The sequence below is a fragment of the Danio aesculapii genome, chromosome 11 (genome assembly GCF_903798145.1).
Source record: "Danio aesculapii chromosome 11, fDanAes4.1, whole genome shotgun sequence".
NCBI classification, from domain to species: Eukaryota; Metazoa; Chordata; class Actinopteri; order Cypriniformes; family Danionidae; genus Danio; species Danio aesculapii.
The window spans coordinates 37,257,163-37,282,723 of NC_079445.1; the positions used below are offsets into that span (position 1 = coordinate 37,257,163).

The window sequence follows — 25,561 nt, forward strand, 5'->3', positions numbered from 1 at the left end:
TTCTCAACAACCACCATGAACAGGTTACTGCTGGGAATCTGCTGAATCACAAATGTCCTGAGTAGGAAAACACACAAAAATATTAGCAACATTTATTCATCCAATAATATAATACTTCAATAACAAAGTCTTTAGGCTGTCATAGTCACCAGTGATCCAGCCTGAGCAGATCGCTGGTATATTCACTGTATATAACAGACTACAAATCCGCCATTTCATGGACTACAAGATCCAGTCATGCACCACACACACGCACAGCAGTTCCTAATCCTTGACTGATTGCATACACACAGCCGGAGGATTGTCAAGGACTGATTACATAGAGTATTTAAGCAGCACAGACGCACACACACACACACACTGTTGCTGAGTCTTGTTTACTGCACTTGTGACATTACAACGCGTAGTCTTGCTTTGCCTAGTTTGGACCCTCGCCTTGTTTGTCTGTTTATTCCTGTCTGTGACCATTGCTATCCTGACCATTCTCTATTTAATAAACTTGCATTTGCACCCATACTTACGTTGTCAGTGTCATATCACGTTACATAGGCCTTGTGTCTACAAAAACTGGTTTTTGTCTCTCTTCATTTGTTGATCTTATGTTTTTTTCTGGGAGTCTCTCTTTTCCCTTTTTCACACCTGTCTCCTCCCACCCTCCAGTTTTGTTATTTCTCCAGGAAAACTCACATAATTCATATCATACAATATCATCCTCAAACTTTGGTACAGTAGATTTCCAACCCCTGATCCTCAATAACAACCGCCCTCAATTGCACTTTTGCTTACGTCACCTATCATGAACCACATTCTTCTGACTGAGCCGCTTTATTTAGACATTCAGTTTTCACAGCGATAACATCCTGTTTTGAGTCTGTCTCTATTGTGACCCGTAGGCATTTGTAGCTCCACCCCCTTTAAAAAAAAGAGTATCGAAGCACAATCTCATTCATTTGAATTTAAAACTGCAAAATAAGTTAAAAAACAAAGGTTGAAACTTTACATACTCTAGTTCAGTGTCAGTTACTCAATTAGAGACTTAAAGAGCCCATATTATGGGTTTTTGAAAATGCCCTTCCATGTAGTGTGTAACACAGCTCTAAGTGAAGTGAAATATCCAGCCAAGGCTTAAATCTGTAAGTGTACAGTGTTTAAAATTATTGATTCATCTATAAAAGAGTCGACTCATAGTGCTTCAAACGAGTCTTCTTGATAACGAGTCATTAGGTGTTTCGCGATGACGCGGCTACGAAACACAAGCCTCGCCAGTAGTTACGCGCGCAAACCCGGGAGATTTGTAACCTGCGGCCCCGCCCACTAACACAGAAAAAAGGCTAGACACACACACACACACAGACGCCGCCGGTCGAATGAAGTCACGCTGTGCTCAGATGGATAATATTGACAGTCTCTACCCAAAGATGAAACTGTGAAGAATCAGTGGTTGAGGTTTATTCACTAGTGTAAGTAAGTGCGATTAAAATTGTTGCCTTGTTTACTCTAGCTTGCAAATTATGTATTTATTGTGTTTTGTTACTTGTTAACCTGGTACAGTACACGCGGTTACTCTTTATATTCTCTTATTGCATGTAAGCCACGTTAAAAACGCGACGCGTGCCGCTTTGTTTACGGATTTAACGTTAAATGCTTTTGTGAGCTCGCGTTCCACTGCCGTTTGTCGTTGCTATGGCCATCGTAAGCTAGGAGACAGGAGACTCGTGTCGATCTCCCTAGTTCTGAGGAGGAGCGTGATGTGTGTGTGTTTGTGTTTGTGTGTGTGTGTGTGAGAAAAAGAGCAGGTCGAGTGTGTGACGGCTAGGAGACGGGAGACTCGCGTCGCTCTCCCTAGTTCTTCTGAGGAGCGTTGTGTGTGTGTGTGTGTGTGTGTGTGAGAGAGAGAGAGAGAGAGAAAAAGAGCAGGTAGAGTGTGTGACGGCTAGGAGACTCGCGTCGATCTCCCCAGTTCTTCTGAGGAGGGTTGAGTGTGTGAAAAAAGCCTTACACTATGAAGCGTGTGTGCACTGTGACTACTTTTATATTGTTGATTAGCAGCTGGGCATTTCACTCTGTCTCGCGCTGAAGCTTGTCACTGTCGACCAATCGCAGCAGGCTGTCATCGGTCCAATCAGCGCAGATTAGCTTCGCGCTGAGGAGGGGTTTGGGAACAAATGAATCGCTGAACGATTCATATGGGAGTCGCTGGGATAATTAGGTAAAAATAAATGCAGATTATAAGACCATAAAAGTGTTTTTTGACCTTGCATGCATATTAGACTGTTGTTGGAGACCCTTACAACCTACATATGACCCTATTTCATGTATAATATGGGCTCTTTAAATGGAATTTTGTAAATAGAGGCATAATACTACCCCTTTAATGTCACTTTTAAACCTGTCATCCAATCAAAGTGGAGTATGGGCGGGACCAATTTCACACTAGCCAACTGTCACTGCACCAAACACAGCAATGGCATAATGGAGCAGAAATTAATATCATTGAACTATATGAGAACAATTTAGTCATAAACTACCTGTGAAATCATTTACTCAGTGTGTCCTCAGGTGCCATTCACACTAGTGCATTTTAGAAAGAAAACATTCTTTGTTCAGACACATGAGCATATTTTGCTGGTATCCGTAAATGCAATATATATTGATAATGATGTGGATGTTCTGATTGATATCTGCTCCAGGATGGAGTATCATATCTCCTTTCTTATGTCTTTATGATTATTAATAAAAAGATTAATGTTTAAGAGCTTAGATTACATGATGATCCTAGTGTCATCCCTCTTCAGAGTAAAACTGGAACAATATGTGTGTGATTGTTTTTCTATATGTCAAATGTTTTGTTTCCTCAGGATCTACCCAGCTAGGTCAAAGGTTATGGAGACCTCTTGAAGGGACCTGGACTTATATTGTTATTTGCTAATGTGTAAATTACATCTAAAGTGATACTTGCCATTTTAAGTGCTAAATCTTTTACATTTAATTCCTTTGTATGTAAGCTGCCAGTTTAAATGTAGATTATATCGGTTTTTAATCAGTTTTGATAAATACGGCTAAGAGTACACTCAGCCTTGGGTAAGAAACAGATTGTACATTGAGTGTGTGTGTGTGTTCTATTACTCTGTGGATCCTTTCATAGGTCTGGGGTCAGCTCTAAACAGCCTAGTGGCTGTCTGACAATTGTATGCTTGAGATATTGAGATATCGTTTGGAATTGCACGCACACACCCACGTGGAAATTTTCCTAGTCTATCTATGTTTTAACCAATCAGGTTAAAGCACCTATATGTACAGCATGACACAGTTAATAATGTTATGTAAGAGTATAATTGTTGATGTTTTGAGATTGTTAGCAGAGCAGCCTACGAACTCATTGCTAGTGTTGAAGCAGGCTTCTGCTGATGAGACTACAAACTATCTTCAGTAAACTTTTTTTTTTTATTGAATCTCTGACTGGCTCTTCTTCATCTGACAGACTGGTCATTTTTGGGTTAAAACTGAAAATTTTCCTCTACAATAGTGTAATTGTCATATGAGAAGGCCTTGATCAGAGAACGATATGCAATAGTCCAGAAGACCATTCAGAGAGTGATCGTTTTTAAAAGTTTGCATTTCAATCCATCAGAACTATAACTGAACATTAGCACTTACAAAGTAAAACAGGGTCTTCAGTATTTTCAAAACACTTGAGAATGTTGGAGTAATGTGGACAACAGGAGTAACCGTAACAAAATGTAAGCACTTTAAAATAAAAAAATCCACTATTATAAACAGTGCCTCAGTTACTGCAGATGTGTGAGCAACCACAGTCTCACACATCTGCAGTAGAAAAAACAATAGGCCTCAGTGGAAAAAACAATAGGCCACAGAAGCGCTTTTACCCAGCCACAGCTCTGTGTTTTCAGACGAGCGCTGTTGTTTTTAGATGCCTACAAGCACTTTGGTGAACACATGGGCTGAGGCCTGAATGACTAGATAAACCACATATTAAATCTACACCTGCATTTTTGCCCACCAGAATGTTTTATTAAAGGTGTACCTTTTATGGAACACCTTAAACAAGTAGAAACATTAACTTAATTTAATATAATCTCTGTAAATATATAGCTAAATGACCTTTATTACATGTAAACAACTTTCCTTTTACAATTAAAAGACTTATTTTCTGTTCTCTGTAAATATATTAGCATGTAATAATAATAGCAGGGGACTGTGTGTGGAACAAATGCTATTGTTAACATGGCATGAGCAAACCCGCAGTCAGAAATAAAGACGTGTGAAACATGAAGCGTGCGATGATAACCACAGACTGACAAGCACAGCTTTCCACATCATGATGCTGAATATATATATATGATGTGTGGGTTTGACTTTCACACAGTTTTAACAGTTCAGACTTCTCAATTAGAAGCATATAGGCGACTGTGAGATTTATGAGCTTGTTTTAAATATATATATATAAACAACTTAAAGGCTTTTTTAAAGAAGTAAGAAATAGATTAGTTGCAATTTAATTTTGAAACACATCTTTTAAGCATTTCCTCTTTTTTGTGCTGTGCATTATTAAGCATGCACGCACATAGGCAGCTGTTCTCACCGTATACAGCCATTGCAGTCGATGTTGCCGGTTGTCTCTTTGATGGTGCGCTCTGAGACGAAGGCTGGGTATTCTGTGTCACAGGGCACCATCATTGTCCTCTGAGATCTCTGAGCTGGACACAAGAATACAAACTCACCACACAGCTCAGACATCCAGTTGAAGTCAAAATGATTAGCCCTCCTGTGATGTTTTTGTTTCTTTTTCAAATACTTCTCAAATGATGTTTAACAGTGGTGTGTTTCCGAAAACCATCGTTAGACAACTAAGGTCCCAAGTTGTGTCGTTACAAACATAGTTTGTTGATTTGGCGTTTCCCAAATCCATCGTTCAACTGAACATTCGCAAACTGCGTCGCAAACTTTTATGCTTGCAACTACACCCCTGGAGCTGTAGTTGGAAACATAGTTCCTGGCTGTGTGCTATTCCCAGTTATCTCCCCTACATTTAAACTTGGAATGATTTTTTTTTTTATTAAAAAAAGCATTAAAGTCATCTCTCTTAGGTGTACTGTGCTTTCAAAGTATTTTTAAAGTTCAGTTTTAGCAATCTTCATGTTTACTGTATAATTGCGCTCCCTTCGCAGTGCACTTTAAAAACATTGATGTCATTTGGAACGCACCCGTGTCTCATCTCGATAGCTATTGACCTTTTATTTAAAAGCGGGATTTACGTTATGGATCCAAAGCTTGTGAAAACAAAAAACATATTATAAGTTAATTGTTTACATTTATAGTAGGTTATTTATTTAGTATCTGTACTGTATGACATGGACCTGTTGGTTAGAACATTTCTGCAGTGGTTTGCATGTGTCAAATTGTAAAAGTAGACCTTTAAAAAAACAAAAACAAAAAAAACTTAATAATAATACTTAATAATAATAATAATTATAATAATAATAATCGTCATCATCAATAATATTATTTACATTATTATTAAAGTATGATTTTTTTTATTTCCTAATGAATAATGAATATTAAATTTTATTTACATTTACATTTAGTCATTTAGCAGACGCTTTTATCCAAAGCGACTTACAAATGAGGACAAAGAAGCAATTTACACAACTATAAGAGCAGCAGTGAACAAGTGCTATAGACAAGTTTCAGGTGTGTAAAGTCTAAGAAGCAAAGCATTGGTAATGTAATTTATTTATTTATTTATTTATTTTGAGAGAGTACAGTTAGTGGTATAGCCAGAGAGGCAGTTACAGATTAGGAAGGGAAGTGGAGACTAAACAGTTGAGTTTTTAGTCGTTTCTTGAAGACAGCAAGTGACTCTGCTGTTCTGATGCAGTTAGGGAGTTCATTCCACCAACTGGGCAGATTGAATGCGAGAGTTCGGGAAAGTGATTTCTTCCCTCTTAGGGATGGAACCACGAGGCGACGTTCATTTAAAGAACGCAAGTTTCTGGAGGGCACATACATCTGCAGAAGTGAGAGCAGATAAGAAGGAGCAAAGCCAGAGGTCGCTTTATAAGCAAACATCAGAGCTTTGAATTTGATTTTGATTATTGATTTCCGAATAAATATCCTCATTATTTATTTATATGATTCATATATGATATTAGAATAGGTGTTAGCTTTTGTAAGTGAATTTATGTTCATTTAGAATAGACTATGGAATATTCTTAATAATATTAGTAAAGCAAACATAGGCTCTATATGTGTCATATAAATGTATGTATATATTTGAATTAATATGGAAAATGAGAGCATGTTTTTACCAAAACTAATACTGGATTTTTTTTTAATGGTGTGCGTGTAAAACAATATAATTTACACAAAAAAATTATGGGGTTCTTCTCTAAAGAAGTAGTTACACCACCCCGTTTAGAGCATCATTATGGGCGTTTTACCTTATGAATAACATGGTTCAAATGAAGGATCTGCGACAGAGAAACTACGGGTTTTGGGAAACACTCCACTACATCGTTCTTTTCACATATTTCCTATGATATTTTTTCTTCTGGAGGAAGTCTTATTTGTTTTAATTTGAATGAAAGCAGTTTTAATTTAAGGGGTCAATATTATTAGTCCGCTTGAGCATTTTTTTTATTCAGCCACAGCTCTTGTGTTTTCAGACGAGTGCTGTTGTTTTTAGATGCCTACAAGCGCTTTGGTGAAGACATGAGCTAAGGCCTGAATGACTAGATAAACCACATATGAAATCTACACCTACATTTTTGCCCATCAGACTTTTTTTTTGAAGATGTACTTTTTATGGTATATCACTCATTAATTTTCCTTTGGCTTAGTCCCTTTTTTCATCAGGGGTCGCCACAGCAAGACTAACCGCCAACTTATCCAGCATATGCTTTATGCAGCGGATGCCCTCCCAGCTGCAACTCAATACTGGGAAACACCTATATACACTCATTCACACACATTCACTATGGCCAATTTGGTTTATTTAGTTCACCTTTAGCGCATGTCTTTGGACTGTGGGGGAAACCGGAACACCCAGAGGAAACCCACACCAACATGGGGAGAACATGCAAACTTCACACAGAAATGCCAACTAACTCAGCCGAGGACTCATAACAGCAACCTTCTTGCTGTAAGGCAACAGTGCTAACAACTGAGCCAGCGTATCACCCTTAATTCTATATAGTATCTGTCAATATAGCTAAATGTTCTTTAATACATATAAACAGCTTATTATTCCAAAGCTGTAGAAAGTCTTATTTGTTTTATTTCAGCTAGAATTAAAGCTGTTTTTATTTATTTCAAATCATTTTAAAGGACATTTTAAGTCAATATTATTAGCCCCCTTAAGCAATATTTTTATTCGATTGTCTATCAGTGTTGTGTTGTTCCTTTAAAAGAGTAATTATAGTTACCAATTATTTCTCACAAATAGTTACATAATTATAAAAGTAACTAATTACCAGGGAAAGTAACTATTACGTTACTTAAAAAAATCTAATGTCAAATGACTATAAAATAAATATAAAACACTGTACACTAATCTACAATATTTTAATGTTGTTGTAAGACAATGTGAGAGACAACAGCAGCATGTCCTCAACTATAAATCTATAAAACGCTACCTCTGAACTTGTTGAACTGATGAACAAAATATTATTATCATTACAATCATTACTTTTAAATGATCAGATCCCTTTTGGTATGCCTATGTAACACTCTTGATAATCTAAGTATAGTTTAAAATATTTATGTTTTATTTCTTTTGATATAAATACATTTTTTTATTTTGTTTTCTTTAAATGTTTCTTTTTCTTTCATGTATTGTTTTTTTCTCCTTAACCATTGAAACATTTATGTTACTACATGTACAATGAATATGTATCATTTGTATTCAGGTCACACAATAATATTGTGTGTATGTGTGTGTGTGTGCGTGTGTGTGCGTTCGAGCTTGTGTGTGAACACCCGCACTACTCTGCCTCTGATTGGCAAAAGAGGTACAGTGCTCCATCTTAGCCAATCATCACATTCTCAGAAACACCAATCATCATCACTGGTTGGTTATATGTCCCGCCCCAGCCCTGAACACACACACACACACACACACACACACTCGAGAGAAAGAGAGGTCCTATGGTTGAGAGAGGTGCTGCTCACATGAAAACCGCTTCAGTGTTCTCAATTATAGTAACGCGCATTTTATTGTCAGTAACGGCGTTGTAACAGGGGAAAAAGTTATTAAATTGATTCCTCGTTACTAAAAAAGTATCGCCATTTATTTATAGCACTGTTATTCCCATCACTGTTGTCTTCAGAACAAACCATCATCATGCAGTGACTTGCCTTATTACCTTAACTTGTACACTAACTAACTACTCAATATGTAGCATGCACTGCACTTTAACAAATTCATACTTAAAAACAATACTGCCTACAACTGTGTGTACACCTATTCATTGTACATATTGCTGTCAACACTGCCAATTTTACATTGTCCTGTTTTTTTGGGAGTATGCTGTTGTATGTTGTTGTATTTTGCACTGTCTGGAGCCAGCACCTAAGCTTTTCACTCATCACAGCACACGTGCTGCTGATGATGTGACAAGAAAACAGATTTGATTTGATTTGATATACAGGGGGGATACTCATACTGTACCTTATTACAGTAGATACAGTATGAGTTTGAAATGACAATATATTTGAAGATCTCGCTATTAGCAAGGCATTATCTTTGACTTTTAACGACAAGAAAACTAATTTGCTGCTTATTAATGGTTATTAATTGGGTTTCCTTAAATACTTAAAATATCAAGATATATTTTAAGTGTTTTATCATTAAATATTTATTTATTTTTAAATATGAGCATTTTCTTTTGCAGAAAATGAAAATTGGTGAAAATTTTGTTGATGATTAAAAATCAGGGTTTGTACACCACCAAATTTAGCTTTAAAAGCCTTCAGAAGCTAAAACATTAATATTGCATTGTCTAAAAATAAATATAAACAGGTGTAAAAACATTTTGTTGTTGTTATTGTGCCAAACTATTTTATGCTGAATTTGATATAATTAAATGTAAAAGAATTGATATCAGTAGTTTGCACAATTTCATTTATATATCATTATATATAAATCATTTATATGTTATCATAGAATTTCATTATCATCATATTATGGTCATGACTGCCAAACATGACATTATAAACTGTATATGAACTACATTTTCTTGTGTGATAAATGTCCCATTCCTACAGGTTAATTGAGATTTATAGGCTTTTCAGTCCTTTATTAAATTACTATCTAATATCCATTATACATCATGTTTAAGAAATGAAAAATAACCAGGACGTGCTCACAGAGCGTGAAACCCCATTAACATGTTCCTGTCATATGTGGACTGATACCTTTGACTGTGGAGTCACAGTTCCACCAGCTATACAGGTTAAACTCCAGCAGAAATCTGCAATAAAAGACACATTCCCATTCAGGAACACGGACGGAGAATCCCAAGCTGACAATAATAATTAGAAAGGCAAAAGGCTTTTTATCTCACATGACAAGCTCTGTCAAGAGCCATTTCACAGTGGTGAAGGGCTGAAAGGGAGAATGCAGTGCGTCAGTGGAGACAGGAAATAGAATTCAGAGGCACTGAAGTTAAACGTTACAGCACAGCGTATGGTGTACTCACATCTAGTAAAGTGCGTGCGCTGTCACTGCTGCCTGCGTACTCCTTACACAGAGCCTGATAGTCATACAAATTAATCCTAGGAAGAACAAAAAGCAGATTAACAGTTCAAAACAATGCCTGACTTTATTTAACCCTACATTACCTGACAAAAGTCTTGTCGCCTATCCAAGTTTGAGGAACAACTAATACTAACTTGACTTGTAGTTGATCATTTGGTATCAGAAGTGGCTTATATGAAAGGCAAAGGCCTCTAGATTACACTTATTTTACCAAAATAAAAAATGATCATACCTTGATTTTAAATTCTTTAATTAGGACAGTAAGGTCTGACTTCGCTTAGAGTCTAGTCACTTAACAGAGAACACAAAGAGAGCGTTCCTGCAGGACTCCCAGAGTTCATCAAGAGTCTTTGGATTCATCTTCAATGCCTCCTCCTACATCTTACCCCAGACATGCTTAATAATGTTCATGTCTGGTGACTAGGCTGGCCAATCCTGGAGCACCTTGACCTTCTTTGCTTTCAGGAACTTTGATGTGGAGGCTGAAGTATGAGAAGGAGTGCTATCCTGCTTAAGAATTTGCCCTCTCCTGTGGTTTGTAATGTAGTGGGCAGCACAAATATCTTGACACCTCAGGCTGTTGATGTTGCCATCTTCTCTGCAGATCTCTCACACGCCCCCATACTACATGTAACCCCAAACCATGATGTTTCCTTCACCAAACTTGACAGATAATTGAGAGAATATTTGGCCCATGTGGGTTCCAGTAGGTCTTCTGCAGTATTTGTGATGACTGGGATGCAGTTCAACAGATCATTCATTGGAAACATCTACCTTCTGCCACTTTTCCAAATGATCAGCTAGAAGTCAAGTTATTATTTGTTGCTCTTACAACTGGGATCAACAACAAGACTTTTGTCAGGTAGTCTAGATTAAAGCCACTGGGTTAACATTAGCATTTCTGGAATGTATTTAGAGACACTTTTGATGCTAAGCTGTGTGACATATTTCAGTGGTAAATGTATAAACTATTAAACAATACAGTGCTATAATGAAACTGAGCTAATCACAGACAACCAATCATAGGACAAATAATGTAAACCTTCTTAAATTTTGATGAAGTAAAAGCTTTTAGATCATAAGCTCAGAATATACTCAGATTTTACATTTACAACAGGGCAATCAAATGGTGTATGTGTGTGTGTGTTTTGTATACTAAAAGTATATATCATCAGTAAAGCATGAGCTTACAGTAGGTGCACAAGACAAATTTTCTTCTTATTAACACCGAATTGTCATCTTGAAGCTATGATTATAACTAGAGATGTCCAGATTCGATCATGTGATTGGAAATCAGGCCCGATCACACGGTTTCAGACTTGATCGGAATCGGACGTTAACTGCCGATCAGGACTCGAATATATATGTTTTTAACACATCTATAGTTATGCGGTGGCACAGAGTTAGACCTCTTTCTTGACTTCACACAGAAACAGCAATGTGTGCGCCATGACATCACTTTGTTGCAGAATCGATATTGGTTAAATGCTGGCAAAGTTGAAGACGGAAGCAGCTTGAGAGTGTCTGCGGTCTGGAGGTATAAAATTGATGACGACAACATTGCCATAGCAAACTGTGAGATATGTAAACTTGGGATTGCCTGCAGGGTGTTTTAAGTTGAGGTGCTGTTTGTTTTATATTAGATTTACTGTTGTCCAAAATTCCAAAAGTGAAGAGTTGATGTTATTTATTACTTGATTGTTTAAGCTACCCCACAGAAGTGCCCTGTTTGTTAACAGGGTTGTTGAATGTTAAAATAACGTGAATAAAATAAAAAAAATCAGGAATATCCTGGATCTGTTTCTTCGCTCTTCTTTATTCTTTTTTGTATGTATCATATAGGTATTGGATCGTGTTTCGGTATCGGCAGATACTCAAAATCAAATGATTCAGACTCAAGGGTAAAAAAAACCTGATCAGGACATCCCTAATTATGACATGGTATGAACATTTTTATGCAGTTTTATAATCTGTTGCACTAATTTGTTTGTCCACAAGGTGGCAACATTTTGCTGAAGATAGCAATAACACTAGACAGCCACACTTACAGTATGTCAGTGGTTCTCAATTCTGGTCGTCGGGACCCCCAACACTGCACATTTTGTATATGTCTTCCCTTACTTAACAAATAAGAGAGACAAAAAAAAGTGCAACAGTTGCTTTCTATGACATACTTAGATGTGGTTACCGTAGTTGTCATGTATAGCCTAGAGAATAGAAACTTTCTCTTAAAGTGCTAAATATGCAAAAAAAGTTCTGTAAAACTTTAATGCGCTTTCAAAAGTTCACACTTAGCTGATGATTGATTTTAAATCGAGTTTGGCATGCTGTCCCATGAGAGAGCTCTGAGCTCATAAGATCCTTGAGCCCGGAGCTCCCTTCCGTTTGCATGGTGAAAGGAGAGTTTGAGCTCAGGTCTCGAGAACTCCCCACTTATTTAGAGCTGATGACAGATTATATATTGCTATATAGAGATATACTAGTGGTTAAGAGCTCGACTATAGTGCTAATTTAGATTGATCAATTCAAACCCACGTGAGCATGGGGAGAACATGAAAACTGAAAGAAACGACAACTGGCCTGTTAAGGATTTGAACCGGTGACGTTCTTGCTGTGAGGCAACAGTGCTAACCACTGGGCCACCGTGCCACCCTAGAAAGGGAAAGTTGGAGGAGTATGGGTGGAAAGGGGGATTCTTCAAGGCGAAGATAACTGAAGTAAGAAACTCTGGTTATTTATAGCGAATTAGGAATCGGCTGATTGATGAATCATGCATTATATAAAGCAGGACCAGCAGTGATCAATCATAAGCATGCGCTCCTCTTGAAATTAGTTTATAAATAAACTTCATTTATTACATTTTTAAACTACAGCGTTAGCTGAATTTCTCTCCTAACCTGAAGCAAAATGTTTCATAGTTCGCAAAAGAAAAAAACGAGAAAAAAATCAGCTATCTCCAATATTTACTATTGGTAACCTAATCCAATCCAATAGTAAATAATGGAGACTGCTGAGTGGTCACCTGGGTGTAATGTTAGATGCTTCTTTGTCGAATGCATTTCTATCTCCCATCATTCACATTAGCCCTTTGTCACAAAAATCCAAAGACCACCTCAAGTGAGATGAAAAACTTGTTTGCAATTGATTTATTTTGTGCAAAAATGCAGCTCATGCGATATTTTAAAATGTGCATTAACACAGTGTGATAGAAACCCAGCTACTGATGCACTACGCCAAACACATTATGCACACTTGTGGTCTTTAAGCTCACTCAAAGGAGGAAATACATCATGTAAGAAGACAAGTGCAAAGACCACAAGTGTGGTTATATGGACAGTATTTTTAAAAGGCTGTGATTGCTCAACAAAACAAACCAAGCAAAAAAAAAAAACTTTGAATTTAAAATACCACGAACTGAAAGAGAGTGGTGTTCAAACAAGAAAACTATTTACTGATAGAATAAGAAAAATTGCTTGTTATAAATACTGCAAAATACATCAAAACAATTAGACAATTTTTAAGGATGTTTCGTTCTTTTTGATAACAATTGTGCAGTACTCTAAAGGGATAAAAGACAAAAATGATATATAGTTATAATTAAAACGTGTTGCATACTTGTTGCATGTTGTTTTTGTTCAATCAATAATTAGTATGCAAATTACCTCATAAATATGCAAATAATAGTGTTTACTCTGGGCTTACAGATGTAGTGTAAAATCTTGACTGTACAGGTTAATTAATTAAACAGAGGTTAAAATATGAGCAGTGCGTCTCTCACTTTTTAAACGAGCCCATCAGAAGCAGTTTATTCATGACAGCTCCTTCCACTTTCCCAAAGAAGTGGTTTGTCTGTGGCGAACACATTATGAACATTTATATTAGTCACCATTTCATAACAATACTGATACTGAATACGTTAATTTAACGTGTCATACCTGAGAAGTGTCTTCAGAGACCAGGATGAAGCCATTGTTGTCTATGAGATAACATTTAATGTCCTAATATGAGCGGGGAAGATAGAATATTCAGTTAAACTTCTGATTTGACAATCTTTGATCAACTTTAATACCGTTTTGAGCTCAAATCTAACAAGGTGATAATATAACACACACATTTTACAGCTTTTAAAAACATTAATAAGACACAGAATTTAAAGAGCGCCTATTATGTTCCTTTTTACAAGATGTAAAATAAGTCTCAGATGTCCGTAGAGTGTGTGTGTGTGTGAAGTTTCAGTTCAAAATACCCCATTAATAATGTTTTATAACTCTTAGAAACTGACCCCTCTGATGACACGTACAAAGAGAGAATGTCAATCAAAGTGTTTCTGCAGACTGTTTTTATCAAATGTGATTATTAAAATAAAATGAATACATTTTTATTATTAGAAGCTGCTTATATTCACAGACTGTTGCCACACAACTGTGTTTAAACCCCTTATAAAAGTAATTATTGCATGATAGGTCCCCTTTAAAACGCTATGAGGCAAAGTCATATATCATATAAGATGTACAGACTGATCTAGTAAGCTTGTCATGTTCCAAAAATCTCCCTTGTAAAATGAGTATGGTGGATACAGGCTACTCTATGAGCTCCATGAATGAAAATATAGCCAAAGGGAGAGAAAAACAGAGTCGCATTTACCTCATTATCACAACTGATGGTGCATTTCCCATCCAGAGCATTACACTGCGTGGACAAAAGCAATGATAAAAGACATGAAGCAAATGCCATTTTTATGCTTATGAACAGCTACATTAGTTTATAGCAATATCTCTACCACAATCTCTTGTACATTATTTCTCACTGTTTTCCAGCAGGTAATAATAACATGGTTCATCACATCAGCTGTTGAAGGTCTGGATTGGTAAATATATACATTTATGAGAATGTGCTGCTGTACCTGCCGACTAGCGGTCCAGAATTTTCTCTGAAAGAATTCCAGCTTCATTTGAATTCCCACAGCTTTGGGTGTCATAAAAACACATTCAGTTTAACGATATTACACACAGTATAAACGCTTTTCATACTCATTTTTTTCTAGTCCAAATATTTAAATATTCTTAAATCAAGAAGCATTTTTAGACAAGGAAAACATATTATCTTCAATAATAATTTTAAGAACAAACTTATTTATTTTGGCATATCATTTTTTAAAACAAGACTTGTTGCTTGTCTAGAAAATCCTTCTTGAATAATGAATTATTAGATATTTGGAACAGAAACAAGACAAAAATCTGAGTAAGAGAAGCATATTTGCAGTGTAGCTGGCATCTGAGTTGTATTTTAGCCCACAATGCATTTAAAAACCAATGCATTAAAATTATTTGAATTTAAATGCACGTACCTGCCACAATAGGTGACTTTCTGTCATCAAGAAGCTGGATAGCTGTGCTCGCCAAAACAACACTCTTATTTTCACCACCTTAAAGGAAATGAATGAACAGAAATGTGCTCTTAAAGAACCAACAATCTTGATGAATTTTGTAATGGTCCACTAAAGAAGTTGTTCTCAAATTGCTGGATTACAGTGCATCCGGAAAGTATTCATAGCGCTTCACTTTTTCCACATTTATTGTATGTTACAGCCTCATTCCAAAAATGGATTAAGTTCATTTATTTCCTCAAAATGCTACACACAATACCCCATAATGACAGTGTGAAAAAATTTCAAATAAAAAAGCTGAAAAATCACATGTACAGAAGTATTCTCAGCCTTTGCTCAATACTTTGTTGATGCACCTTTGGCAGGAATTACAGCCTAAAGTCTTTTTGAATATGACGCCACAAGCTTGGCACACCTGTCTTTGGGAATTTTTGCCCATTCCTCTTCGCAGTAACTCTCAAGCATTATCAGGTTGGATGGGAAGCGACGGTGTACAGCCATTTTCAGATGTCTCCAGAGATGTTTAATAGGATTTAGGTCTGGGCTCAGGCTGGGCCACTCAAGGACATTCACAGAGTTATTGTAAAGCCACTACATTGATATTTTGGTGGTGTGCTTTGAGTCATTTTTCTGTTGGAAGATGAACCGTCGCCCCAGTCTGAGGTCAAGAGCACTCTGAAGCAGGTTTTCATTCAGGATTTCTCTGTACATTGCTGCATTCACCTTTCTCTCTACCCTGACTAGTCTTCCAGTTCCTGCTGCTGAAAAACATCCCCACAGCAGGATGGTATTAACCTGGTGATGCGCAGTGCCTGGTTTTCTCCGAACGTAACGCCTGGCATTCACTCCAAAGAGTTTAATTTTAATCTCATCAGACCAGAGAATTTAGTTTCTTATGGTCTGAGAGTCCTTCAGATGAATTTTGTCAAATTCCAGGTGGAGAGTGGCTTCCGTCTGGCCTAATTGATGAATTGCTACACAGATGGTTGTTTGGAGGTCTACAGACAATCCCTTTGTCTCCATACTTGGTTTGTGCTTTGACATGTCAACCCTGGGACCCTATATAGACCACTGTATGCCTTTTCAAATCATGTCCAATCAACTGAATTTACCACAGGTGAACTCCAATTAAGCTGCTGAAACATCTCAAGACTGATCAGTGGAAACAGAATGTACCTGAGCTCAATTTAGAGCTTCATGGCAAAGGCGGTGAATACTGATGTACATGTGATTTTTCAGGTTTTTTATTTTTAATAAGATTGCAACAATTTCAATTTTTAATTTTTAATCTATCTTGAAATGTAGATAAAAAAATAAGGCTGTAACAAAAAAATGTGGAAAAATTTAAGCGCTATGAACACTTTCCGGTTGCACTGTATAACCCATAATAGTTTGCAAGTTTGTTGTGAGGAAGAAAGTATGTTAAATACAAATAATAAGCTTCAGCTAACCAGGTAATCATTAATAATTATGAAAGCAAAATGTTCAGGCAGATTCAGATTACTTGATATATTAAAAATTTATACATTGAACAAATTTATACATTGTCCAAAAAAATTTACTATTAGGTGTGAATTTATCTGTCACTTAGATTTAACTTTGCATTGTTTGAAAGTCCATGACTTCCTCAACATTAAAAAAAGGAGTAAAGAAAAAAGAGGAACAAATATCATGAAAACACTTAGAGAAGTTACAATAAAACAGCCACACTAAATGTAGTACAGATTTATAAACAGATAAATAGACAGATGCATAGACAGACAGACAGACAGACACACAGACAGACAGACAGACAGACAGACAGACAGACACACAGACAGACAGACAGACAGACAGACAGACAGACAGACAGACAGACAGATAGACAGACAGACAGACAGACAGACAGACACACAGACAGACAGACAGACAGACAGACAGACAGACACACAGACAGACAGACAGACAGACAGACAGACAGACAGACAGACAGATAGTTTGAATTGCTTTATATTTATTATGACTTTTACTGTATATCTTATGTTTGCATTATAATTTCAGTTAGTTTTAGTCATTATGTTGTTTAATTGTCACTTTTTGTAATAGTTTAATTTATTTTTATTATTATTTATTCAATTTGATAAATGTATTATTTTTCAGTCATTTTAATTTCAGTTTATTATTACTTTATTGTTTTTGTTATTTTAATACATCAAATCTAAATAAATGAAAAAAGTGTACAGCTGAGAGCAAAAATTATTTGTCCTCCTGTGAAAATGATTTTTTTAGGTTTAACAGAGCAAAGAAATGTTCACAGTATTTCCTATTATATTTTAACATATAAATTACGTTTTTACATTCATAAAACAATTTTTAGGATTAATATTATTAGCCCCCTTAAGATTCTTACTTTATTAAAATTGGCTACTGAAATCATGGTAGTCCTATAACTTTACTAATGAACCTAACTTTCATAGGTCACCTTGTTAATAACCTTTAAATTGGACTTTAAGTAAAAAAAAAACTAATATCTCGCAAAAAATAACTAATGGAATATGTAATGTCATCTCTCATTAATTTTCCTTCACTTAGTCCCTTATTTATCAGGGGTCGCCACAGTGGAATGAACCGACAACTATTCAAGCATATGTTTTACACAGCGGATGCTCTTCCAGCCGCAACCAAGTACTGGAAAACACCCCTACACACTCACATTTACATACTCATACACTACAGACAATTTAGTTTCTCCAATTCACCTATATTGCATGTCTTTGGACTGTGGGGGAAACCGGAGCACCAGAAGGAAACCCACACCAACATAGGGAGAACATGCAAACTACACACAGAAATGCCAACTGGCCCAAGGTAGTACTCGAACCAGTGACCTTCTTGTTGTGAGGCGACAGTGCTAACCACTGAACCACTGTGTCATCATGCCAAAGACAAAAGGATTCATTATTATAAATGAATTGTTAAAAATCTATCCCTTACATTTAACAGGGCTAATAATATTGTCTTCAACTATATATTATTTTGCAAGTAAAAAGGTTGTTTGTCTTTTTGTTTTAGTGAACTACAGCTCACAACCCCTGCTCTAAATGTAATCCCACCAGAGGGCGACATTTATTTACATAAATATTTATAAGCCTAAATCTATTAAGAGCTTCTCCTTCATTTGCATATTCAGATCAAAAGCGGCACGGACTGAAACAAACACTCAGTTAGATGATAAAACAGAGCTGATTTAAAGCTGCACAGGCAGATGAGGAAGAGTGTTTGATCAGAGACGAGTTGAAGATCAGCGCTGTCTGTGTGATAAGGAGCCCAAGAGCTGTTGAGTGGGATGTAATGATCCTGATCTGACACACACACACACACACACACATGCACACGCACAGACAGACACATTGCCTGAACGTAAAAGTAGGGCACATTAATTACAGGCGAAGGAAAGAGAGACAAGCAGACAGTCTGTGTGAGGAGAGAAGTACAGTGCAGATACAGTAACAAACCACACACAGATGACGTGCTATTAGATCAACAGCTTTCAGCACATGGACATTGACTAGTGTGCCATAAAACTGTGATTTCACACCTGAAAACTGTTTAGCTACATTATATGATTATCTATGGGAAAAGTATCAGCTGTGAGATATACAGTTGAAGTCAGAATTATTAGCCCTCCTAAATTCTTAGCCCCCAGTATATTTTTCCCCCAATTTCTATTTAGCAGAAAGAAGATTTGTTCAACACATTTCTAAACATAACAGTTTTAATAACTCATTTATAATAACTGATTTCTTTTATCTTTGCCATGATGACAGTAAATAATATTTGACTAGATATTTTTCAAGACACTAATATTCAGCTTAAAGTGACATTTAAAGGCTTAACTAGGTTAATTACAGTAGGTTAACTAGATAAGTTAGGGTAATTAGGAAAATCCTAATCCAAAAAATAAAAATAAAAATACAGTAATATTAACTTTAAAATGTTTTTTTTTATTAAAACTGCTTTTATAATAGTTGGAATAAAACAAATAAGACTTTCTCCGGAAGAAAAAATATAACAGGAATTACTATGAAAAAATTCCTTGCTCTGTTAAACATCATTTGGGAAATATTTAAAAAAGAAAAAAACATTCACAGGAGGGCGAATAATTTTAACTTCAACTGTAGATGTAGGATGTACAATTGAAGTCAGAACTATTAGCCCCCCTGAGTTATTCGCCCCCCCTGTTTATTTTTTCCCCCAATTTCTGTTTAACGGAGAGATTTTATCAACACATTTCTAAACACAATAGTTTTAATAACTCATTTCTAATAACTGATTTATTTTATCTTTGTCATGATGACAGTAAATAATATTTGACTAGATATTTTTCAAGACACTTCTATACAGCTTAAAGTGACATTTAAAGGCTTAACTAGGTTAATTAGGTTAACTAGGCAGGTTAGGGTAATTAGACAAGTTATTGTATAATGATGGTTTGTTATGTAGACTATTGAAAAAAAAGTTAGATTAAAGGGGCTAATGATTTTGACCTTAAAATGATGTTTAAAAAATTAAAAACTGCTTTTATTCTAGCCGAAATAAAACAAATAAGACTTTCTCCAGAAGAAAAAATATTATCAGACATACTGTGAAAATTTCCTTGCTCTGTTTAACATAATTTGGGAAATATTTAAAATAGAAAAAAAATTTCAAAGGGGGCTAATAATTCTGACTTCAACTGTATGTGATCAATAAAAAAATCTAAAAACTGTAATATTATGTCAGTGATTAAACTAACAGCTTTATTTGGTGATGTGCTTGAGAATCCTACCTGAACTGAAGGGAATGGAGTACACAAATGTGCCGGGCACCTGCTCTGCTGCTCGTTTATACCACAGAGGAAAGTGATCAGCGTTAAAGACGCCCTCCTTATCTTCAGCGGTGAGGAAATCTCTGCAGTCACATGCAAACACTGATATTTAATTTCATCATTAACAGACATTTTATTCAGCCAGTGTAATGGGATCAACATTTGTCATTAGTCAGGCATTATCATTAGAGCTCACCGATTGGTCAGTTGCTCAGGAACTACAAACAGGTTAGTTCTTGAAAGGCCAGTCCGGGTGCCGAGAAAAGCAATTTCAACCCCTTTATCAGAGTTCCTGCAGATATAAACAAAAAAAAACAGTATTAAAAGAGACAAGATGGTGTATGAAAGCTCTCAGTTATCTACCCAGACAAACATCAAATCATTAAAAAAAGTTCTTATATATCTGGAACACAGTAAAACTAGTTCAAAACACACAAACTAATCTCAAGAGTATAAAGTGGAGATACATTTGTTGACTTTTGGTCCAATTGTATCGAGTACATTCACTAATTTAACCTAATGTCTTCTAGCTATAGAACTTTTAAGATTTGTTTTTACTGTAAATATTGCTTCCTCATGCCGTTTCTTCAGTAAATAGTTATGGTATAAATGATGTAAGATAAGAAATTTGTTACATAAAAAAATAAAATAAATTATAAAGTTGCATCTTCAAGGCAATGAAAGAGAAAGTCTAAACTCACTCAGATTTATTGAGAGCCAGTCCAGTCCAGTAGGCTTCTACAGGAGCGGTGACCACAGCATCAAACAGAACCTGCTGAATCAGCTCTCTGTCACCTACAACAAGCAGGAGAGGACATTTATACAATCCAGAATACTTGTCGGACAGCGACTTTAATGAGGACAGTCTTTAAACCACTGAGGTAATTTTGTAAGATAGTTGAAGGACATTGTGGCCAAACTTTGCAGGAACAACTACAACAAAATACTGAAAAACAGTGCAGCTCAGAGACTTTTCAGGCCAATGAGAAAACTTTGCGAGAAGGAGAGTTCAACAAAGTGACTTTTATGGATATTTTAGTGGTTTGAAATAATATAATGTAGAATAAATAATGTACTAGCAGTTTACTAGTATTTGTACCGTAATATACAACACCAACCCAGAAAATATATCAATTTAAACTATTAAAAATTCAAATAAAAGCCACTTTTTCGAAGGTTTTTCAAGGTTAAAATTTGTTGGAAGAAAGATCAAGGTCCCAAACAAGCATAAATAAAATGGGGAAAACAAAAAAGAAAAATATGAATCACAAAATACAGGAAACTGCTTTTTTGTGTTTATACACTACCTGACAAATAATAATGTGACTTGTAGTTGATCATTTGGTATTAGAAGTAGCTTATATGAAAGGCAAAGACCTTTAGATTACACCTATTTTACCAAAATAAAATATGATCATGTCTTGATTTTAATTCTTTAATTAGGACAGTAAGGTCTGACTTTGCTTAGACAAAAGTCTTGTCACTTAAGAGAAATAATGTACAGTATAGAATATTAAGTCATGGTGCAGTGGAAAAAGAATGAATATTGTGTATGACTCCCATGAGCTTGGAGGACTGCATCCATACATCTCTGCAATGACTTAAATGACTTATTAATAAAGTCATCTGGAATGGCAAAGAAAGCATTTATGCAGCACTCCCAGAGTTCATCAAGAGTCTTTGCATTCATCTTCAATGCCTCCATGTTACCCCAGACATGCTTAATAATGTTCATGCCTGGTGACTAGGCTGGCCAAGCCTGGAGCACCTTGACCTTCTTTGCTTTCAGGAACTTTGATGTGGAGGCTGAAGTATGAGAAGGAGCGCTATCCTGCTTAAGAATTTCCCTCTCCTGTGGTTTGTAATGTCATAAGCAGCCCAAATGTCTTGACACCTCAGGTTGTTGATGTTGCCATCCACTCTGCAGATCTCTCAAAATGCCCCCATTCTGAATGTAACCCCAAACCATGATTTTTCCTTCACCAAACTTGACTGATTTCATGAGTTCATGAAGGTTCCAGTAGGTCTTCTGCAGTATTTGTGATGATTGGGATGCAGTTCAACAGATGATTCATCTGAAAAATCTACCTTCGGACACTTTTCCAAATGATCAACTAGAAGTCAAGTTATTATTTGTTGCTCTAACAACTGGATTTGACAACAGGACTTTTGTCAGGCAGTGTATGTTTATCAATGAAAATAAAAGTTTACTTAAGACATAACTGATTCGTTTTAAGTAAAACCCTGCCAAAACATACCTATTTTTCTGTGTATTGGTTTCTATTTCTTAACTTCCCCATGTGCACAGAAGTTTAAACTGTAAAAAAAAATCTCTTTTAACTGAAAATTGATTGAGGTGGAAAGAAAAATCATTCTGAGGTGGAACAACTTGTTTAGATGAAAGTTTATGAACACTCCTTAAAATAATGTGCATTGATAAATCAATCCTACAGCGAAAAAAGAATGTGTGTTTAGAAAGTAAATTAGATTTTAAGTTGATTTTAAGTGGCATCAGAAATGCAGCTCACACTTGAAATGTGGTTTCCGGCTGGTCATGTAGATTTTGATGGCCTGAACTTGAGTCAGGTGTCGATGCTCATGGTGCTCTTCTGTGGTACAGTACGTCCTGAAACGTACAAAATAAAGCCAAACATTCAGTCGTGAGATTAAGAATAGTATTATTATAGCTATATCTAAAGTGGTTATACAGGTTTACCATTCATCAGCAAGGGCTACATCCGGCTGCTCCAGATCATGTAGACCTACGAAAAAAAAATGTGTTTATTAGAGATTAGAGAGGATTATAGATGAACTGGAGGCTTCTGGATACTTATGGATATAACAAGCACAGAGAAAAGGAAAGAGAGCAGATCCTTTCTCACAAAGCGGTGCTGTTAAAATGAGCACAGACAGCTAATCTGTCTGAATTATGATCTTTGTGTTTTCAGCCTCGAGGAAAGGAAGATATCAAGAAAACAGATCTGGTTACCTATGAAGGACTCAAACAATAACTTCAACAATACTTATAGGTTGCTGGACAATGAAATAAGTTCATAATGAAAGTTTTAACATGGTAATGAATGTATATAGAGAAAATGTTTCTGAAATATATTATATATTATGAAATATTCAAACAATATTTTACCAATTGTACACTACAAATAAAAGAAAGATGCTTTTCTTACTTTGTTGTTTTTTGCCTTGTTTTTAGTCCAAATATCTAAAAAATCTTAAAATAGAAGCATTTTCTAGACATGCAAAAAAATTGTCTTGTTTTAAAAAATAATATGCCAAAATGAAGTGAGTTTTCCCTTAAAACAAGCTAAATAATTTGCTGATGGTGTAAGAAAATAATCTTATTTCAAGACGAAAAAATGTTGCTTACCCCAATGGCAGATTATTTAGAGTGTTTTAAGGAAAAACTCACTCAAGTTTGACATAATATTTCTTAAAACAAGACAATAATTTTTGCTTGTCAAGAAAATGCTTCTTTATTTAAGAGTTTTTAGATATTTGGACTAGAAATAACACAAAAAAATGTAAGTTAGAAAATAATGTTTTTGTAGTGTACCACTGTGATGACCACATAATTACCACAGGAAAGGCAGCACTATCCTGCTGAAGAATTTGCCCTCTGCTGTGGTTTGTAATGTCATGAGCAGCCCAAATGTCTTGATACCCCAGGTTGTTGATGTTGCCATCCACTCTGCAGATCTCTCGGACACCCCCATACTGAATGTAACCCCAAACCATGATTTTTCCTTCACCAAACTTGATTGAATTCTGTGAGAATCCTGGGTTCATGCGGGTTCCAATAGGTCTTCTGCAGTACTTGTGATGATTGGGATGCAGTTCAACAGATGATTCATCTGGAAAATCTACCTTCGGACAGTTTTCCAAATGATCAACTAGAAGTTGCTCTTACAACTGGATTTGACAACAGGACTTTTGTCAGGCAGTGTATGTTTATCAATAAAAAAAAAGTTTACTTGAGACATAACTGATTCGTTTTAAGTAAAACCCTGCCAAAATGTACCTATTTTATAAATGAAGTTAGAAAATAATTTTTTTGCAGTGTACCACTGTGATGACCACATAAGGTAAAATTACAACAGTACAACAGTATCTGTGCCACAAATCTTAATTCTAAGTGTTTTTAGATAATAATTATATATATATATATATATATATATATATATATATATATATATATATATATATATATATATAATTCCAACCATTTCTCACGGTTACATAATCAAAATATATCAAATTCCTACAAATGCCAAAGCTCCACATTATTACAGCACCTTCAGTAAGTTACAGAACCATAATAGTTAACATTCTGCATTGTTTTTTTTAATTAACTAAATCCTCACCAGCTTCTAGTGAAACATTCCCCTTAAAGAAGAATTTTCCATGTCCTCGAGAGAGTGCCACCCCTACACTACAAATCAAAACAAAAAGAAAACAAAAAGTATGTAATTATGTATTCAATTTGGTATTTTAACATACAGTACAAGAAACACCACAAACCTAAATGGAGTTCCTTTAATATCTGTGTAGTAATAATCATTGTGCATCGTCAAGACTCGTTTCTGATGGGAGACAAATGTAAAGAATCAATTATTAGTTAGTAAGTTATATTTTGCTATTATTGTTCTTTGGTAACAATTTAATTTACAGTGCTCTTGCTACAAATGCCATGTACTTACTTACTATAGCAGGGTTTCTGCAGGTTTCACAAAGTCAAATTTAAGACTTTTAAAGGCCCTTTTAAGACCATTATTGATGAAATTCCAGACGAATATGAGGCTAATATAAACACTTTTAGAATTTCTTTTTTTCCAATTGAAAAGGAAAAGATTTTTACTAAACGCATCAAAAGAAAGACAAATTTAGTTATTAATAATGTGTCAAAGCAAGCAAACGCTGGTTTTAGCTTTTATATGAAAGCTTAATATATGAGCTAAATATATGCACAACTGTCTCTCCAGGTCAGTGTCCTCACCATAAATAAATGAACTTTTAAACAAATAACATAGTAAGGAAAACAATTAAACTAAATTAGTAAATAGAGTTAAAAATGAAACTATTTGTTAAAAGTTCTATTGAGATGGACTGCTGGTGTTTGGATGGTTTAGGCCTGAGTCAGTAGCTTTTCATGGACATATTATGACCTGTTTAAAATTATTTAAGACCTACAACACAATATTTGGTCAATTTAAGACTTTTTTTCAGGTCTAAATTTTTGTTTTACCAATTTAAGACATTTTAAGACTTTTTAAGACCCTGCAGACACCCTGTACAGTAATAATAAATTAATCATCATTACATGCAATTAACCCTAAATCCTCATCCTCACCTTAACCATACAGTGTATAGTTACACTGTAACAAGGATGATGTAAAATAAAGCATAACCTTTTTGAATAACATCACACTACAGTATTATCCTATACAGCGCTCAGCGTAAATAAGTACACCCCATTTTTATACACTTCTCCGTGAATATAGGTCAAATATTTTGGTGCATTTGAAGAAAACAGTTT

General features: G+C 35.5%; 1 protein-coding gene across 1 annotated transcript in view; it reads right to left on the reverse strand.

The window, feature by feature from the left end:
* cacna2d3 (calcium channel, voltage dependent, alpha2/delta subunit 3) overlaps positions 1-25,561 on the reverse strand; it is a 92,830-nt gene that overhangs the window by 3,528 nt on the left and 63,741 nt on the right. Inside the window, exons 20-36 of the mRNA XM_056468361.1 lie at positions 24,547-24,608; positions 24,390-24,457; positions 22,727-22,772; positions 22,539-22,636; positions 20,712-20,805; positions 20,207-20,302; positions 19,972-20,093; positions 15,126-15,203; positions 14,682-14,743; positions 14,423-14,467; positions 13,714-13,776; positions 13,557-13,627; positions 9,720-9,795; positions 9,585-9,625; positions 9,436-9,491; positions 4,604-4,718; positions 1-57 (exon numbers count right to left, since the gene is read on the reverse strand). The exon at positions 1-57 is cut by the window's left edge and continues 56 nt beyond it. Coding sequence (XP_056324336.1) covers positions 1-57; positions 4,604-4,718; positions 9,436-9,491; positions 9,585-9,625; positions 9,720-9,795; positions 13,557-13,627; positions 13,714-13,776; positions 14,423-14,467; positions 14,682-14,743; positions 15,126-15,203; positions 19,972-20,093; positions 20,207-20,302; positions 20,712-20,805; positions 22,539-22,636; positions 22,727-22,772; positions 24,390-24,457; positions 24,547-24,608 — 1,250 coding nt within the window. The remainder of the gene's footprint in view (positions 58-4,603; positions 4,719-9,435; positions 9,492-9,584; positions 9,626-9,719; positions 9,796-13,556; positions 13,628-13,713; positions 13,777-14,422; positions 14,468-14,681; positions 14,744-15,125; positions 15,204-19,971; positions 20,094-20,206; positions 20,303-20,711; positions 20,806-22,538; positions 22,637-22,726; positions 22,773-24,389; positions 24,458-24,546; positions 24,609-25,561) is intronic.